Here is a 20,290-nt window from a genome sequence, read left to right as displayed (position 1 = left end):
GTGTTGCTATGTGGTTTGGGTGTTGCTGCTGGGGTGTTGCTATGTGGTTTGGGTGTTGCTGCTGGGGTGTTGCTATGTGGTTTGGGCGTTGCTAGGGTGTTGCTATGTGGTTTGGGTGTTGCTAGGGTGTTGCTATGAGGTTTGGGTGTTGCTTCTGGGGCTGTTGCTATGTGGTTTGGGTGGTTGGGTGGGTGTTGCTATGTGGTTTGGGCCGTTGCTAGGTGTATTGGCTATTGTATGTGGTTTGGGCGTTGCTAGGGTGTTGCTATGTGGTTTGGGTGTTGCTGCTGGGGTGTTGCTATGTGGTTTGGGTGTTGCTGCTGGGGTGTTGCTATGTGGTTTGGGTGTTGCTGCTGGGGTGTTGCTATGTGGTTTGGGTGTTGCTGCTGGGGTGTTGCTATGTGGTTTGGTGGTTGGTGGGGTGTTGCTATGTGGTTTGGGTGTTGCTAGGGTGTTACTATGTGGTTTGGGTGTTGCTGCTGGGATGTTGCTATGTGGTTTTGGTGTTGCTGCTGGGGTGTTGCTATGTGGTTTGGGTGTTGTTGCTGGGGTGTTGCTATGTGGTTTGGGTGTTGCTGCTGGGGTGTTGCTATGTGGTGTGGGTGTTGCTGCTGGGGTGTTGCTATGTGGTGGGGGTGTATTTGGTTTGGTGTTGCTATGTGGCTTGGGTTGTTGCTGGGGTGTTGCTATTTGGTTTGGTGGTTGGTGGAGTGTTGCTATGTGGTGTGGGTGTTGCTGGGGCGTTGCTATGTTGTTGGGGTGGTTGCTAGGTGATTGTCAGCAGGTTCTGGGTGAAATCTCTGTGTTTGTAGTGGTTTCTGTCTGTCTGAAGTGTGAGAGAGCGTCTGTCTCTGCCTGCCGTGGGCTGGATTCTGCTGCACTGGGGTTTTTTTTCCCCTCAGAAGAATGAGTCTTTGTCTTGTACGATGTACATACTGTCTGGCAACCTCAACACACACACACACACACATACACACAGACAGGCGGCTGTGAGAAGGTTAGCCGGTTGATCATTGCTGAAGTGCATTCTGGGAGCCGCCTCTCACACGGTAAACAGCCTCTGCATCCAAATAAACACAGCCGGTCACCCGTGGTTACCATCGGCCGGTGTCGCCGTGGCATCCAGCGTGTGGTGAAGACGGTCGCATTCCTTAAGAAAGCCCAGAGTAATTACAGAGTGATTTCTGAGCAGAGCAGATGTGCAGAGACTGACGCTGAAGCATATGAGAGATCTGATCGCTCACAGACACGTTTACAGTGTGCTTGCACTGTTGCTGTTTTTATTGGAACACTCTACTGGTAATAAAGAGTGCGATTTGATTTGTTAAATAGTCTTTGGTAGTGACAGCAGGACATATAATAAATAAATAAATATATTTGGCACACAAAATGAGATGACAGTCAGAGAAACTCTCTCATTCACCATTTAATTAGCTATATGAGAAAGTAACTGAATGACACATCATTCTGCCAAACATCTCCTTTTGTAAGTCATATGGATAAGAAACAAAGTAACGGTATTTGATAAGATGCATTATGTTTTTGGATAAACTATTTTATTCACTACATAATCTCTCTTAAAGTACCTTATAGGGTTATGATAATCAAAACAGTCCTGAGCTAGATCAAGCTTTGATCTCTGCAAACCAAACTATCACTGTAATGAAATAATTCCCACTAATAAATATGTTATCATAAGCTATAGCTCCACACTGGAGAGCTGCTTTATAACAGAAAGTCAAGTTGTAATTCTAACTGAAAGCGACACTTTCTCTGGTAAAGCTGCTTGATTTAAGGCTGTTTGTTGCATAAAGTACTGTATAAATAAACGTGACGTGATTTTACTGGTGTATCGAACGAACATCCAGATCGCTGTAATCAGATGCTTTCTGAACTGCTGCTTTCTCACCGCTGTCAGCTTTTGTTGTTTATTTTGTTATTAAGAGGTAAGCGTGCAGCATATATTTACATATTCATCCAAACGGCGCTCAGCAGCTTGGGGTTCGGCTGCATTTGCTCTGAAGTGTTCTTACATTAGGTCATATGAGATCAAACGACTACTCAACAACAAAAATATTTGTCTACAATTTTTATTGTTGACATTGTCAATAATGTTGACTAATTGTTTCAGCCCTAATTTGATTAGTGACCTAACAAAGTGCCAGATTTATGTTTATTTGCAAAATTATTTAAAAAAAATATTATTGATTATTTATTTTTTATTTTGAAAATAATTATTTTAATTATTTTTAAGAAGTATAGTGTATTTATTTTTTAGCATTTAATGAAAAATAACTGTATTTATAATGAACATTTATCCAAACTCATGCATTTTCTAGCATTATTCATTTTACCCTGAGCTTGTTGCTATGCATTCTGAGTTTGCTTTCTCATGCGGTCCTGCCCTAGTCACTCCTTCACATCAGGAGTGTGCTGTCTGTTTGTGTTTTGGAGGTGTGTAAGAGCATCGATCTGAGATCATGGTTTGCGTTTCAGAATCAGCAGTGCAGAGGAGAATCCAGCAGGTCCTGGATCAGTGCTGAATGGCGCTGGAGACGCAGCTGAACTCTGTGTGCCCCGATACTGCAATACAGGAAGTGCAGAGAGAAAGACTCAGTCGTGCTGATTTTACAGAATAATTTCTGTGTGGAAATCTTTGTATGAATGCTTGTCGTTGCATTGTGCGTCTGATTTATGAGCCTTTCCTCTGAGAGTGTTTACATTACTCTAGATCTGCTCAACAACACAGAAACACTACAGATGTTTACGTTTATGTTTATGCACAAGAGAGTAATGTCAGTCTTTGTTATTGTCTGTGCATGTTTGGTAGACATTTTTGTCCATTTAATCAGTCTGTGCCCATGATGACTTTGGCTCTTCTGAGCTCAAAATTGCTTTTGTTTCTCCTTTTTAAGATTCTTTGGATAAAAGCATCTTCTAAATGAATAAATGTCAGTGTACAGGAACGCATGATTAAAGCATGTCATGATTGAGCTGATACTAGTTGACCTAATGTATCTAGTAGTTCTAACAGGTTAGTGAAATATCAGTGGTGCCTGTGATGGTTTATGAAAGACTCCACAGTGAAAAACATCTTGAAGTGAACTTAGGAAACTCTCCTCTGGGTCGCCAGATTCTGTCGTTTTTATTTAGAATTGTGTCAATTTCATTTGCGTCACTTCCTGTGGAGGAGCAGATCGACGGAAACCAGCCTTACCGCCACAAAGGAGTGAGTGTGTGTGTGTGTGTGTGTGTGTGTGTGTGTGTGTGTTTGTAAATGCGGTCGGTGGCAAAGAGACAGATGGATTCTTCTAGCTGGATTGAAGGCCGAGCGGCAGTTTCACTTCTTCATATTCTACAATTTTGTTCCACATTTCCTTCATCATCCAGAACACAGATGTGTGTGTGTGTGTGTGTGTCTAAATATTTACCACTGCAGAAACTGGCCAGTTTAAGATCTGCTGACTGTGTGTGTGTGTGTGTGTGTGTGTGTGTGTCTGTGTGTGTTTGTCCAGGCACAAAGCTCTCTCTCTTCTGCAGCCTTTGACGTCACACACACACACATACACACACCCACACACTGTCACACACACACTCTCCCCACACAGAAAAAGACACTCACATATCTCCTCCTCTTCTCTTTGTGTGTTTTTAAAATGTCCAATATATAATCACATTTCTATATATATATAGCCTACACTATATGGACAATAGCGTCGGGTCATGCCTCTTCATGACCAGTTACTAAGTAATGCCTTACTGCCCAACACTGTTCATGACTGAATTCAGGTGTTTCGATCAGACCCGTCGCCACAGGTGTGTTAAATCAAGAACTCGCCATGCAGTCTGCATCTATACACATTTGTGAAATGAAGGGTCATTCTGAAGAGCCCAGTGGACTGAAGCATGATACGGTGGTAGGATGCCAGGTTTTCAGTGGGTTTCATCACTGCCGGATGCTCAGCTGTTAGTGGTGTTACTGGACAGAAGTGTTAATGAACAGCAGCGACTCTCGATCTCTGCAGCTGAGCGTGGGATGGAGCGAGTAACGCACACAGACACTGGACTCTGGAGCACTGGAAACCTGTCTGACCTCACAGATGATCTACATTACATTTAGTCATTAGCAGATGCTTTTATCCAAAGCAAATGAGGACAATGGAAGCAATCAGAATCAACAAAAGAGCAATGATGCACAAGTGCTATGGGAAGTGTCTGTTAGCTTAATGCAGTACACATAGCAAGTTTTTATTTATTTTTTATGAATTATATAATAAAAAAGAAGACAGATAGAATAGAAAAAGAATAGAGCAAGCTAGTGTTAGTTTTTTTTTTTTTTAAGAAAACAAATTTGGTAGTTGGTAAATTAATAGAGTGCAAGTCTAAAAGGGGCAAGTTTTTTTTAGTATAGTATAGTGTGATTGTTTGTTTAGAGGAGGATGTGAAAGATACTTTGTGTGTGTTTGTGTGTGTGTGTATATATATATATATATATATATATATATATATATATATATATATATATAATATATATACACGTGTGTGTGTCTCCTGCTGTCATTTTGTGGTCTGTGTTTGTATGATGCACATTGTTTTTGGAGGGAAGACATTATTGAGACAGTATTTCTGACACATATCTTTGTGTGTGTGTCTCAGTTCTGCTGGCGGAGCCTGTGGAGAATGACAGCATCGAGGGCAAAACCCTGAAGATCACAGATTTCGGCCTGGCGCGCGAGTGGCACAAGACGACGAAGATGAGCACCGCGGGAACCTACGCCTGGATGGCGCCAGAGGTCATCAAATCATCCACCTTCTCCAAAGGCAGCGACGTCTGGAGGTGAGCAAGGTTCCTCTGAGAAAACATGTCAGCGTTAATGAAAACTGGTGAAAAACACGCATTGATGACATTTTTTTCAGCTCTTCTTGCGGTTGTCAGATTTCAAGGGTTTAAATCCCCTCAATTTAGAGCTTCTTATTTAAAAAGGACTTTGTGTTTAAGTTTATCAATTAACTCACAACCTGGCAACCATTTGCACCACTCTCTCTTACACAGCAGAGATATTTTCAGCTCTGTGTTTAATTAACTCACAACCTGGCAACCATTTGCACCACTCTCTCTTACACAGCAGAGATATTCTGAAAATAATGAATGATAAAGTCTTCACGTGCACGTTCTCAGCACTTTTAATCATGATTTATTCTGATGTTTTCACTTGCTGAGGTTGAAACTGTACATACTGTCACTGAGGCTTTATTCTAGCTGTTGATGTTTTGTAGTTATTGCAATTTATAGACTTTAGTACTAGATTTACCGGAATTGCCGGTTAACCCACTACTGGAGATCATATGATTAACTCACTGCTGCTGTTACACAGTTATGTAATAATGGGTGAAATCAGGAGCTAAAGATGAAGCTCTGATGACTCTGTGAAAGGGAAATTCAGACAGAGTGACGTCAAACTGCAGGAAGGAGCTTGAACAAATCATGTTTTACTGATAGTTATGATGTGTTTTCACTTATCCCGTCCTTAAACATGACTTCAGGAAGCCATTAGCTAAATCTAAAAATACAAATCTTTTAGGCATACTTTCTGTCAGGGTGTCATTTGATGTTGTAAAATGTTTGTCAGTGACAGTTTTGAATTTACAACACAAATCAATGCAATTAAAAATTATGCATTACAGCCACTAATGAAATAATCACAAAAACAGTTTGAGCTTAATTTGAGCTTTTAAATTCTGTGATTTTTCTATCAGAAAGCTAAGAAAACTGCTGAAAAATCTTACACATTTTTATACCAGGCACCAAATGCAACATATGAACTTTTACAGCATTATAATTAATCTGAAAGGTTTTAGCCTTTTTTGAGCTTTCCAGTGCTGTATATATTCATATCAAAGCATATTGTAAATATAATGTAGTAAGTTTAATACCACTTAATTAAAAACAAATATATAAGCAATATCACACTCGTAGACACATGTTATGGCTGTATATTCGGCCACAGGTGATCACAGCATGCTAATATATAGCCATATCTCACAGCTACGAGTGTGATATTGCTTTTATACAAGAGTTTGACAGTACGAGTGTGCAAATACATAAACAAAATAACAACAGAGTGCCCTCTTTTGTGCAGAACTACTTCCTTCCGCCACAGATTCAAATCAAAAGTTGACAGTTTAACAGCTGAGCCCAAGCCCTTGTTACTAATTCAACAACGCCTCTTTAGAACTAGTAATGAAGGAATGTTGAGTTGCTTCATTGAAAGCTTACTGTATAACTGTATTAAAAGCAGTGTATTATGTATAGTAGATATTGTGAGAGATGGACTTGGCGAGTGTGATTACCTGCATCTGATCCAGCATTCATTCTTTAGATCAATCTCGTATATCCACAATAATCATTAGTTTGAATGTCTGCTGAGGAAAGCGATATCTTTGTCTTAACGATATCAAATATCCTTTAATCCAGTGGTTCTCAACTCCAGGCCTCGGGACCACAACTGCTTCTGCACATTTTGAATGTTTCTGAATCTGACACACTCAGTTCAGTCATGGATCTCTCTCCTAATGAGCTGATGATCTGGAATCAGGTGCGATAAATAAGGGAGACAAACAAATGTGCAGAGCAGCCCGATACTGGAGTTGAGAACCACTCTCCTTTAATCTGTTAAGAGTGATTTCGCTGCACAGTGCATTTGTTCACTGCATCAAGCTGTTGTTGAAACTAAAAATAACTTCCGTTTAAAGCATTTAAAAAAAAAAAGTCTTTACTGCTGACTCACACATAAAAACAGTCTTTTGTCACCATCTACTGGCAGAACGATGTAACTAAAATCACCATCACGAACTCGCACCGTTCCTCAATACTAAACACTATTATTAAATACTAGTATTTATTTAAAATATTATTTATCAGATAATAATATTTAATAAACGACAACAAGAGCCATCATAATAGTTGCTAGGCAATTCAGTCAAAAGTACAAAGGCAGCATCCTGATATACAGCATTAAATTTACATAAACATGAGACTTTGCCAAAACTATCTTCTCTGGAACAAATAATAGATTAATGAGACCAAAGACAACCATTAGATTTACCCCAAAATGAATTGCATCTCATGTTTGACCACTACAGAGACATCAGAGGCAGCAGTAAATTCGTTTTAACGGAAGTTAACGGTGCTTTTCTTCTTGAGATGTTGCAGAACATCAGAACAAATTTCTAAATCAAGAAACCAAGACTCATTCGTTCACCCACCTAAATAAAGACACAGACTTTCTCTGACTTCACTCGAGATCGTCTGAAGCTGCTTGTCCCCTCAGACACGCTGTTCATTAACGCAGCAATCAGAGTAATGGCTTTAGATTCATCAGACGCAGACGCAAATGAGACCGATTCAACGCTTGCCATGAAAACCAGGGAACATCAGATGCTCTCGCCCCATTCACAGATTCAGAGGCTCTCCTGAGGCCTTGCCGCAGTGTGTGTGTGTGTGTTTGAGTGTGTGTGTGTGTGTGTGTTTGAGTGTGTGTGTGTGAGTGGGTGTGTGTGAGAGAGAGTGTGAGAGTGTGTGCATGTGTGTTCTGGTATGTGTTTTTTGAGGACACAGATGTCCCGTTAACCACAAATGCAAGTATGTGTGTGTGTGTGTGTGTGTGTGTGTGTGTGTTTGTGTGTATGAGTGAATGCTGTAATTAGATGGCTATATAAAGCGGCTGTGGGCCTTCTCTCTCTCTCTCTCTCTCTCTCTGTCTGTAGTTATGGTGTGTTATTATGGGAGCTGTTGACTGGAGAGGTTCCTTACAGAGGAATCGATGGTCTGGCAGTGGCTTATGGAGTCGCCGTGAACAAACTGACCCTTCCGATCCCCTCCACCTGCCCCGAGCCCTTCGCCCAGCTCATGTCCGGTGGGTCCATCATCTATTCATACATTCAATCATGCATTTTCTTTAATAGGCAGTCAAAATAAAGTCAAATAAATAAAACTAAATAACCGCAAAAATAAATAAATAAATAAATAATATATATATATATAGATATAGATATATATAATATTTTATTTTTCTTATTTTTTTTTTTTTTTAATAAAATGCTTGTTGGATTGGAGAAGTCGTCTTGAGTTTTTCATGACACAAGCCTTTTATATTCTGAAATTTCTAAAAACTATAATTTAAATTAAACAGAAAAAAAAACAAAAAAAAAATATCATAAATTCCCTGTATATATATATATATATATATAATATATAGAATATCTATATAGATATATATATATATATATGTGTGTATATCATATATATATATATATATAAATATATATATATCTATAAATATATATATATTAATAAAAAACCCCAATTTCAAAAGGACATAAAACACAATTACTACAACTTCAACTAAAAACATTAAACTTATAATAAATAAATTTCAAAAGGACATAAAACACAATTACTACAACTTTAACTAAAAACAGAGAATATTAATCTAAAAATTAATACCGTTCAAAAATTAAAGGAAAATCAACTTGAATGATAGAAAATAAAATATTAAAAGATCTTAAACTTATTTTATTTCAGCTAGATGCCAGAAAACTATGGAAGCCCATTTCTGCCATAGCGGAGATAAAAATATGATTTCTTAAGTCAGAATAATGAGAAACTTCGCAAGACTACTTTCTCATAGAACTTAGGTCTAGTCTCTCAGATAAAAATATGAAATTTCTCTCGAAATAAAAATGACTTTATTTCTCGAGAATAATGAAAAAACTTTCTTGAATAATGACTTAAACTTCCATCCCAAAATTACAGGTGACAGGTAAGTGAATAATGACAAAATTCTGTTGATCAAAGCCATGCAGGAACACCAAAAACATAACAACAACAAGACTGACCGCATGCCAGCGACATCTGTTGATCAAAGCCATGCAGGAACACCGCAAACATGACTTGTTCTGTAATATCAAGATAAATTATCTACATGTAGTTTTTTGTTAATTTGTAGCACTTACTAATAAGTTACTCTGCCAGACAACGATGGTTCATGGCTTCAAACAGATATAGATTAATATATTCCAACATGAAAGCCATTACACATATAAACTTAATGAATAGATGTTCATTTTGATGATTTATTAGTTTTATTAGTACAATGCATCATTGTTCATTACCATGGCAACCGCTTGGTCTTCTGCATCCCGCTTCTTGATGGACAAACACTTCACGTGAAAAATGCTTAATGTGGCTTAAAGAACAAAAGACAGATTGAACCAAATTCAGTACAAACTTGATGATTATGCATTTTGTATATACAGGCATTCAGGTGGACCCAAAATATGAATGCAACACAAAACAGCAACGCTTAATTATGAATTAAAATATAAATTTTATATAACGGTTTTCTATAGGAAAATGTTTCTCATTATTTAAAAAAAAAAAATTAGTCATAATTTCTGGAAAGTTTCTTATTATTTTGAGAAACTAAGTAATTTTTTCGAGAAAGTTTCTCAATATAATGAGATACTAAGTCATAATTATGAGTAAATTTTTTATTATTATGACTTAAGAAATACTTTTTTTTTTTCTTCTCAACTGTGGCGGAAACAGGCTTCCATAGAAAACAGTAAATATACAAATAAATATAAAAATAAAACCTAAACTAAAACCTGTTACTTGACTTAAAATATGTGACTATTTATTTATTTATTTATATTTATTTACCAAGGCAACATTTCTTATTTTCGTTTAGTTTAACTTCATGTTTTAAAAGAAACAAAACTAAAACCAAAGTAAAAATTATATATATTAAAATATATAAGAAAAACTATATAGACATATTTAAAAGAAGAAAACAAATTAAAATGACAAAAAACCCAATTTAAAAGAAAACAGAAAAATTCAAAATTAAATTAAATTCAAGCGAATTCAAAATATTAATAAAAGCCATGATAGTATTCAATTAGATTGAATAAGATTCCAATTTATTGTCACTGTGCAGAGTACAGAGATGATGAAATGGCATCCAATCAGAAGATCTAATAGTGATATTGTAATAAATGTGTGTGTATCAGAGTGCTGGGATCAGGATCCGCACCGGCGGCCAAACTTCTCCTGCATCCTGCAGCAGCTGACGGCTCTGGAGGAGCAGGTGATGCACGAGATGCCACAGGACTCCTTCCATTCGCTCCAGGAGGACTGGAAACTCGAAATCCAGGACATGTTTGACGAGCTGCGGGCCAAAGAGAAGGTACACATGCCATTCAATGCATAATGGGATACATTAGACCCGTTTGTGCTGTAGATCTGCTCTTCATGGGTCAGTCACCCACAGCTCCTCAACAAACACATGCATGGACTAATTCAGCTCATAAAATGTAAAAATCTATGGTTTTACATTTAATAACTCTAGTAACAATGGCATTTAAGCTCTCTTACCATAGTCTACATACATTTGTGAAAGGGGCCCGGGATCCACTGGGGTTCTCAGCACAATTAAATGATTAAAATAAGCCAAGACAGCTAAAAATCTAGATAAAAGAAACTGACAGCCTGTTTCTTATTTTTATTATTTTTTTGTTTGATTTTTAATTAAGAACAACAGTCTTGGAAAACCTGGATATATATGAGGGGATTTTAAATGTGAGATTTCTGAAGTCATGGAAAATAATAATATCTTAAAAGGCACGTAAATTTCTATAATGAATATACATTTTTCTAGTAATATCAAGCTCAAAAGTACTCAATTGAGTAGAAATTGAAATTCGTGAGTTAAAAAAAACATTTTAATACCTTATCCCATTAATGCAAATGTACTAAATTATATTTTACTTTTCTATTTTTATTTTAATTTAAAACTTTACTTTTTTATTTTTAGATATATATTTTTTTAAATGTCAGTATCGTTTTTTTTTTGTTGTTGTTGTTGTTGTTTTTTTAGTTTCAGTTTATAGTTTTACTTTTTAGTTTTAGTTGATTTGATACTTAAAGTAAACAAAAGTAAAAAATGTAAAAAAAAAAAAAATAATAATAAATCATGGACATTTCTATAATGAATATATATATATTTTTTTGTAATGTCAAGTGCTAAAATATTTTGAGTAGAAATTGCCATTTGTGAGTAGAAAGTAACAAAAAAAAAAAATATATGTATCCCATGAATTAAAAAAGGTCATATAACTTACTGAATCTTAAGGAACATTTAATTCTTTATTAAAATTTTAGACAAAATATTTAATTTTAATATAGTTACTTTAATATATTAACACTCCTACTTTCTGTAAATTAAACTTTAAAATAAAATACTTGTGTAAGTTTTGTTAGTTTTAAGTTTTATTTTATTAAGTTTAGTACTTCAACTTAATGAAAAAGGAACATTTTCTATAATATTTCGTTAATGTTTATTTTATTTTGAGTAATGAATATGGCTTTGGTTTTAGTTAAGGATTATAACCCTGTAGAAGCGCTGATCTGGTGTGAACTGTGTGTGCAGGAGCTGCGGTGTCGCGAGGAGGAGCTGAAGCGTGCGGCGCTGGAGCAGAAGTCTCACGAGGAGTTCCTGCGTCAGCGCGAGCAGCAGTTAGCGCAGTGGGAGCAGGACGTGTTCGAGCGCGAGCTATCGCTGCTCATCCTGCACCTCAACCAGAACCAGAAACCCAATGTCAAGAAGCGCAAGGGAACCTTCAAGAAACACAAGCTGAAGGTGAAGAACGGAGAGAAGATCAGCATGCCGCAGGGTGAGCCTTCACATCATATATAGCTGATGATAATTATTACACTCTCTTTATTAATGAGCTGCAGATGCACAGTAATGAGCTGTTGTGACACTAGAATGGAAATGATAAGTGAACATGTAACAGAACACAGAAAACACACACTTCTTTAAATGGTTATTAATAATAAACCATGTTGTACTCAACAGTGGTTTCTCTGTTAAAATGAGATGCCAAAGGTGAACCGGGTTAAAAATGAATGAACAGATATCAACATACTTACACTGTTAATTAAACACAGTAGCTACAATAAGACAATAGTTTTATATTTCTGAAATGTTATGTGTAAATATAAGGCGTTATACTGTATCATTAAACATGCACTCATTTGCAGAAATGTCCACAACAGAAATCTAAAGTCAGGTTCAAAATTCTTGTTCGATTTTGTTGACAAATTAGAGTTAAAGGTTTTTACTGAAGGGATTCTGGATTTCTCTTTTTATCACTTCATAAATCAGAAAATACTGTTAACAGATAGAAATAAGTGCATTTTTACCACATTTTTAGTAATAAAATGTTATAAAAACTCATGTGAATGAAATATGTACAAACCCCACAGTAAAAACCTTCAGAATATAGAGAGGAATAAAACTCTAAGTTTTGATGTGTGTAAGGGGTGCTGAAGTGGAGGAAAAACTCTTTAAAGATCTGTATTGTAATTGAAATCTACAGACATAAATAGACAGTGCAATAAAATAAACACTTCAGTGTGTGTTCCATATATTTCTTTCCACTAGTCTGAAAGAAGGCATGTTATAGAAGCAAAATAGAACAGAATTTTGTCTGTAGTGTGTTGCTGTTGTTGTGTTTGTCGTGATCTGAATGTAAATCTCGCTTGTTTTCTGTTGTACAGATTTTATCCATAAGATCACGGTCCAGGCATCTCCGTGTTTGGAGAAGAGGCGTAACTCTCCGGATCTTGGCTCGCCGTCCATCGGTCCGCGCTTCCGAGCGATACAGCGTGAGTTTGCCCGGACATCTCATTCCTTCACTTATTCTTCCAGACCTTACAAAACACTAAATCACATCAAACAAGATCTGGAGATTCTCAAAGACAAGTGAAAGGCATTAAACAGATTCAAAATTAAGAGGAAGAAACAAAAGAACAAACAAAGTAATATTTGGTTATATATATATATATATATATATATATATACTGTAGAAGTGACATTAGAATAAATTGCATGTGGTGAAACACTATATAATAAATATTTTCCTGTTTCCATATTTATGATAGTATGTGGGAATGCAATTAAGAATCAGGTCTCTATGTATATTAGGAAAGGAGACCAAACCTGGATGAAGGTTTCAGTTTTGGATTTCACAGAGGCTAGATTCAGTTTTTCCTTCATGAATGTATATATATATATATAATATATATCTATATATGCTATATATAATAATATATATAATATATTAAGTTGCTTAAAATAAGACTGTTAAACTTGCATTAAAAAATTATTTTCATTTAGTTTAACATAGACAGACTGATGTGGATTCCAGAAGACCCTGCACATCATGTGTGTGTTTGTCAGCACATGGTGGCGCTGTTGTGTCTCAGATGTTTGTGTCTCTGTGTATCTCAGTGAGCCCCAGTGAGAGTAAGTGGAGCTCGGGTTGGCCGCTGGAGACTCTTCCTCTCAAGCAGACCAATGGCGAGAGGAGATTCACGCCTCATCTGAGCCCCAAAAGCCCCAAGAGTCCAAAGATCCTCCGTCTGAGTGCGCAGGAGAACAGGTACGTGTGTGTGTTATATCAGAATGTGTGTATGAAATGATTAAATCTGATGTGTGTGTGTTTGTGTTTGTCAGTCTGTCAATGAGAGCCAAACTCCTGGAGGTGGACAGTAATGAGAGTGAGGACACCAAGGCTGATTTTGAGGAGTACAGACCCATCACACCAGAGTCCAGCCACAACGGTAACACACACACACCCATGCGCACAGACAGACATGCACACACACGCACAGACACACACACACACACACACACACACACACACGCAGACACACACAGACACACACACACACACAGACGCACAACGCACACACACACACACACACACACACACACACAGACACGCACACACAGACAGACACACACAGACGCACGTAGCAGCACGTTAGCGCGCACACACACACATACAGACACACACACACACACACACACACACAGACGCACGTAGCACGCGCACACACAGACATACAAGCACACACACACACAAACACACACAACACACACAGACACACACACACACACGCACACACACGCACACACAGACACACACACACACACACACACATGCTCACACACACAAACACAACAGCACACACACACACACACTCACGCACACACAGACAGACAGACACACACACACTCACACACACACACACACACACACAAACACACAAACAGACACACACACACACACACACACACACACACACACCACACACAAACACACACACAGACACACACAAACACACACACAGACACACACAGACACACACACACACAAACACACACACACACACACACACACACACACACACACACACACACACACAAACAGGAAGGTTTCTTGAAGCGTCTCGGAGACACAGTTCTTCTGGATTGAGTCTGTCTCAGTGTGTTCTGTTTCTTCATGTGACTCCAGACAGACTGATGATGATCAGATCACATCTCTGTGTGCAGCACAAACACCTCACTGCATTATTAACATTAATGGTGAAATGAATGTTTGGAAATGTAAACTGATATTTCTTACTGACACACTACAGCAGAAGATAGAAATAACTGACTTCAAACCAGTTTTAGCTGCTGAAGATACCAGTGTTCTAATCATTTTGGCCACCGCTGTACATATGAGCAGTGTTGAGGTAACGCATTACAAGTAACGCGAGTTATGTAATCAGATTACTTTTTTAACTAACTAGTAAAGTAACGCATTACTTTTAAATTAACAAGAAAATATCTGAGTTACTTTGTTTTCCTATTTATTTACTGACTCTTGTCCTGTTCCCGTGTTGAGAGAAATTGGAGTAAGTGCAGAGGCATGTTCTTCAGCCTGAGGCTTATTCATTTCACTCTTGATGTGAAAAGGCCTTTAAAGTCGTAATTGTGAATAACCTTTAAAGATTTTTTTTTCTTTTTATAATGCAGATTATTCACCAGGCTGTCACTTCTAGTTGGACGCGTGTGCACTGGAATGCCGTAGCATGATCAATCATAAAATCAGTACTAACAGTTCGCAATTAAATCCATATCCTACCTTTTCTTGTAACCCGATAAAATCAATCCATAATGATGAACGTCATCAGAGACGTTTAATCCACAAGTCATTCTTTTAGGTTAGGATATTTCAGTTAAGTCAATAAAAAAGCAATTATGCTATGTCTAGCATTCTTTTACGTTACTGAGCATAGCAAATAAATTGGTTGCAAAACGGCATCCACTTGCATGTTTAACTTTTAGTCTGCTTGTTATGGTCAAAAAACAATTAATATATGCAATAGCCTATGAGACATCCCATGATCACTATATTTTATACAGGTGTTACTATACTGATTTTATAAATGGTGATCAGCAACCAAATATTGATAATGTAAAAGTTATTGGCTTTTCCCTTAGTGTGACTTCTCACTTTTTGCAGACAATGCAAAGGCAGAGTACAGTAACTTCATAATAGGGGTAAAAATTAAGTCTGAGCTCAAAATTTTTTAATGTAGATAATTTTCCAGTTGTCAGAATTCCAGTGTCATACCTACAATACAATTAATTTGTTTGGACAAATAAAAAACTTTAATGTAATTTTTCTTACTTCACACTCTAGTGAGTTAAGGTCTTTTGCCTTTGTAGGGCAGCATTACTTTCCATAAAATCATTTTTTATGGAGTAACGCAATATTGTAATGCATTGCTTTTAAAAGTAACTCTGGCCAGCACTGTATATGTAAGTGAATGTTTGATGTTTCCCGGTGTGTCTCAGAGGGCTCCGAGAGCGAGGAGGGCGGCTCGTCCCCATGCGATTCTCCCAGACCAGACCCCCCCGAGCCGGTGTGTCGAAGGAAGAGCACACACCGCGCTCTGCTCGACAGCGCCGCCCTGCTGGCCTCCGTGGCTCTGGGCCGCTGTGTGGAGCTGCAGCACCCGCCCACTCCGCCGCCGCGAGCCTCGTCCCGGACGCACCTGCCGGAGCCTGAGGCGGTGGGGGATCTGATCAGCTTCAGTACGGACTCGCTGCCGCAGGGCTTTCTGGACTCGCTGAGGCCGCCGCCGCCTAACCCGCGGTACTGCCGGACTCCACACGCTAACGGAGACGGCGAGGGGCTGCCGCAGAGCGGGGAGCGCAGGAGGAGGAGCAGCTGTGGACTCAGCTCCTCACAGCTCAGTAAGACTACTCAGCTTTAATTATCCACCTTTATTGCACTAGCTGCACCATTCTGGATAAATTGAGAATCACAATTTTTTGTCTCAATTAGAGATCACGATTCTCCCACGATTCTGAATTAAAGAAAATAATGTGACAACATATTCATTGCTCCAGCATAACTGATGGCCGTTGCGTTCCAAAGCGCACGCTAAACTCACAGCACTGCAATAAACGAGTTGACTGCATTCATTCAGTGTGAACGGAGCTGTTGTGAGGTGCGGAAAACACCGGATCACGAGCTGATCATCTGAATGAAGTGTGCAAAAACAGACTTGATGAATGAATTAAGCATATTGTGCTTTTGGTTTTAGTTCATTTGACAGATACCGTGCCACACACAAACACAACTTTAAAGACCTTTTATGTTAGAATAAGAAGTTTAAATATATTTAAAATGACACTTTTTGCCCAGAAGACCTAATTTTTCATATCGACATGTGACCATGATAATATCGAGACAGTTTTGCTCTTGCGATATTGATAATATCGTTGCATCCCTAATTCTCCTCTCTGTCCTCTGTTCTAGTCTTGGATCTTCCGCTGTGTCAGGACACGTTTGAGGCCGAGGACAAGTCTCCGCTGCCGTTTGCCCTGTATCCAGACCCTCGCTTGTGGAGCCCTAAAACACGGCGTCTGGATGTCAACATCATCCCTCGGCCGCGACCGTCCCCCAACCGGCCCCGCATCGACCCGTGGAGCTTCGTATCGGCTGGCGTAACGGACAGATCGGCCGCCAAGAGGGTCATTAGCAGCCCCAGCAGCCCTCGCCTGGCCTACCAGCCCTCGCCCACAAACCCCTTCACAAACTGTGACCCCTTCCCTTCCCCGGACTGTGATCCCTTCAATCTGAAGGTCGACCCTGATGTGAACTCGGACCACTCCTCGACCTTTGACCCCTTCTCGGCCCCGTTCCCCACCTCGCGCTCGGCGCCCTGCTCCACCAACGGCAGTCCCAATCTGTCCCTCAGGGTGGCGCCGCTGAACCCGGCCGACTCTCCGCTCATAGACCTGGGCTGGATGGGCGTCAGCCGGCCGCTCGACGGCACCAAAGAGAGGGTCCATCCTCACCGGAGCCTCGGCCTCAGTCCGTTCAGATCTCCGGCGCCGCTCCGAGACGACCGCTTCTGAACGATGACCCGTAAACCAGGGCTATCCCAGCATTGACCCAGTATTGTTGATGTGTCAAACGCTCGTTCTGGAGTCACTTCCTGTCTGATTGAGTGATCTTTCTGCGCTGTCGCAGGGTCTTATTGGCCTCTAGTTGCGCTTAAATACATCCGCACTTGTTGCATCACCTTAATCGGTCTCAAAAGTGATGCAGTCAGTGCTAAAAGATTTCAAAATGATTGCTTGTTTCAGCACAGATTCATCTCTGTTGGCCATTAAGGATGCGTTATTGTGCATTCTGAGAACGTTATGTGCTGGAGAATCCATTACACATCCAGCACACTATGATGGCTAAAATGATTAGAACACTAGTATCTTCAGCAGCTAAAAATGGTTTGAAGTCAGTTATTTCTATCTTCTGCTGTAGTGTGTCAGTAGAATATATCAGTTTACATTTCCAAACATTAATTTAGATATTAATGTTAATACTGCAGTGAGGTGTTTGTGCTGCACTCAGAGATGTGATCTGATCATCATCAGTCTGTCTGGAGTCACATGAAGAAACAGAACACACTGAGACAGACTCAATCCAGAAGAACTGTGTCTCCGAGACGCTTCAAGAAACCTTCCTGCAAAGCTACAGTACTGTTAAAGTTTTGTTGTTGCCACAGTTCTTCTGGATTTAGTCTGTCACAGTTTGTTCTATTTCTTCATAGAAACAAATGACTTAAAACGTTTGTAGCTGGTGAAAGTACTAGTGTTCTAATCATTTTGGCCACCTCTGTAGTTGCCAAAGATTGGAAGATGATCACGTCTGGTGATGAGTTGTGGTTTTTATGTTGAAGCCGGTCAACAAACGAGCAGAATGGATCAAGTAATTCACATCACGCATGAGAAACGTCCCGCTGACCTCGCTGGTGGTGTTTGAGCAGAAGAAGTGCACTTAACTCGTTTTTAAGTAGACTTAAACCGTTTGTGGTGAGTCAGAGATTAAGGGAATGTTTCAGCAGACAGAAGTAGAAATAAAGATCAGCCTGAGATTTTGAACTCACAAAGTCATTTTATAGATGCCATGGTGTTGGTATATAATAATAGTCATAAGCAATATGTAAACCTCAGATCACTGTATATTTGTCTTGGTTTCCAGTAAATTAATATTTAAACATTCTTAAAATGAGATGCATTGAAAATAAATATATTTTGTATTTCGCAAACCTCACAAAATTGTGTTAGATTTATGGCTAAAACATTTAGGCAATGCAATGAGACTGATGTATTTTAGTGAACATGCTTTTGACAAAAGTTCATACAAGCATGCTGATTTTAGGTTGGACTTCCAGTACAAATATACATTTGCTGGAGATGAAAAATGAATCATCTTTCAAAATGATCAAAATTAAGTGATTTTATTTTCATGTGGTGAGAAAAATGAACTTTAAGTTTATTTTTTTTTAACTCTAACCCCTGGTTTCACAGACAAGGCTTAATGTAAGTCTGAGCTGTTTCAACTGAAAGAAACTTGCACTGATTGATCTTAAAACATGTCAGTGCCTTTGTTTTGTCTCAAGATGCACAACAGTAATGTTTTTTAAAGGCAAGTTTACAATTTTTTTTTTTTACTTAAATGTCGTAATTGAACTATGGCTTAGTCTATACCATGTCTGTGGCACCAGGCCTATATTTTCTTTCTTGATTTAAGCATAAACTAATTTAATTTGATTATTTTTATTGGAAAGCAAGACTTAACATCTTAAGGAGTTTTGTTTCTCAAATAAATCCATCTTTGAGAATGGTTAGGTATTTGTACTGGAAAATAAGTTAAAAGCACAGAGAAGATAATTTTTGCATTGCTGGACAATGGTCTCCTTTGGCACTTAACTCTGTCATCAAACACTTGTAGAGCAGAGCAGATTTACAACTGTCATTTCATTTTTAAGTGTCTCAGATTTTTGACGTGGTAATAACTACACACAGCAATGGATATATTCTGCGGGGAATCAGTCTGTGAATGTCGTAGAGTGAATCTGGTGTACTTCAACATTGCAAACCAGCAGTTATCAGCACCGTAACCTCAACTAGAATAGTATAAATGTGTGCTACCCTGATTCTCATGGAGTTTTGTCTTTCATATGGCCTGCACAGAGTATCTGTGATTCCCACCACAGAATAAAAGGTAATTGTAACAATCTCACCATTAATATCTTGGAATTCTGACTTCATATCTGAGTCGAAGTCTGAGCTGTGAGATATAAACTTAGATTTGCCTGAAAGAAAAAAAAACTCCAAATTGAAGGAAAAACTGTGAATTTGAGAAGGTGATTTATTTTTTTTATTTATTTTTTTATTCCATGGCAGACCTTTATGCAATTAATTGCTAATTTTTATCTCATAATTCTGGCTTTCTATATTTTGCGATTTCCACTTTGTATCTTGCAATTATTATTATTATTATTATTATTATTATTATTATTATTATTATTATTATTACAGAGTCAGAAGTCAGATTTGAGAGATAAAAACTTGCCCTTTTTTTCTGTAACAGAAGCAGTTTTTCATAGAATTGCGAGATGTAAACTCAGAATTCAGAGGAAAAAAAGGTCCAGAATTGCAAGATATTAACTGGGGAGAAAAACAGAATTTTGGGATGCAAATTTAGAATGTAGAAACATATACATTATAAGAAAGAAATTCAGAAATGAGATGGAAAAAGTTACAATTTTCCATAGATCAGTGAGATTGTTCCATAGATTGAACTCATAACTCGAGTTTATAACTTGCAATTTTGAGATATGAATTCACAATTGGGACAAAAGTCTGAATCGCAAGATGAAAACTTTAAATTTAGGGGGGAAAAACTAAATTGTGAGATATAAATATATTTGAATATATCTGAATTCTGAGGAGAAGATGTAACTATATACTTGCATTTAAATAAAATATATGAACAAATAATATACACTTGCAATTTGGAGTTTATAGCT

General features: G+C 38.2%; 1 protein-coding gene across 1 annotated transcript in view; it reads left to right on the top strand.

Annotated features, from left to right (window-relative positions):
* Positions 1 to 17,774, top strand: part of LOC109105294 (mitogen-activated protein kinase kinase kinase 11) — a 33,164-nt gene extending 15,390 nt beyond the window's left edge. The window contains exons 2-10 of the mRNA XM_042726899.1: positions 4,657 to 4,837; positions 7,768 to 7,916; positions 10,075 to 10,250; positions 11,493 to 11,736; positions 12,626 to 12,733; positions 13,359 to 13,509; positions 13,584 to 13,690; positions 15,759 to 16,160; positions 16,729 to 17,774. Of these exons, the coding sequence (XP_042582833.1) occupies positions 4,657 to 4,837; positions 7,768 to 7,916; positions 10,075 to 10,250; positions 11,493 to 11,736; positions 12,626 to 12,733; positions 13,359 to 13,509; positions 13,584 to 13,690; positions 15,759 to 16,160; positions 16,729 to 17,330 (2,120 nt within the window). The 3' untranslated portion in view covers positions 17,331 to 17,774. The remainder of the gene's footprint in view (positions 1 to 4,656; positions 4,838 to 7,767; positions 7,917 to 10,074; positions 10,251 to 11,492; positions 11,737 to 12,625; positions 12,734 to 13,358; positions 13,510 to 13,583; positions 13,691 to 15,758; positions 16,161 to 16,728) is intronic.
* Positions 17,775 to 20,290: the final 2,516 nt, after the last annotated feature.

The sequence above is a fragment of the Cyprinus carpio genome, chromosome B7, assembly GCF_018340385.1.
Source record: "Cyprinus carpio isolate SPL01 chromosome B7, ASM1834038v1, whole genome shotgun sequence".
Taxonomy (NCBI): Eukaryota; Metazoa; Chordata; class Actinopteri; order Cypriniformes; family Cyprinidae; genus Cyprinus; species Cyprinus carpio.
The sequence above is the reverse complement of the archived record's forward strand: the minus strand, read 5'-3'. Positions and strand labels throughout refer to the sequence as shown.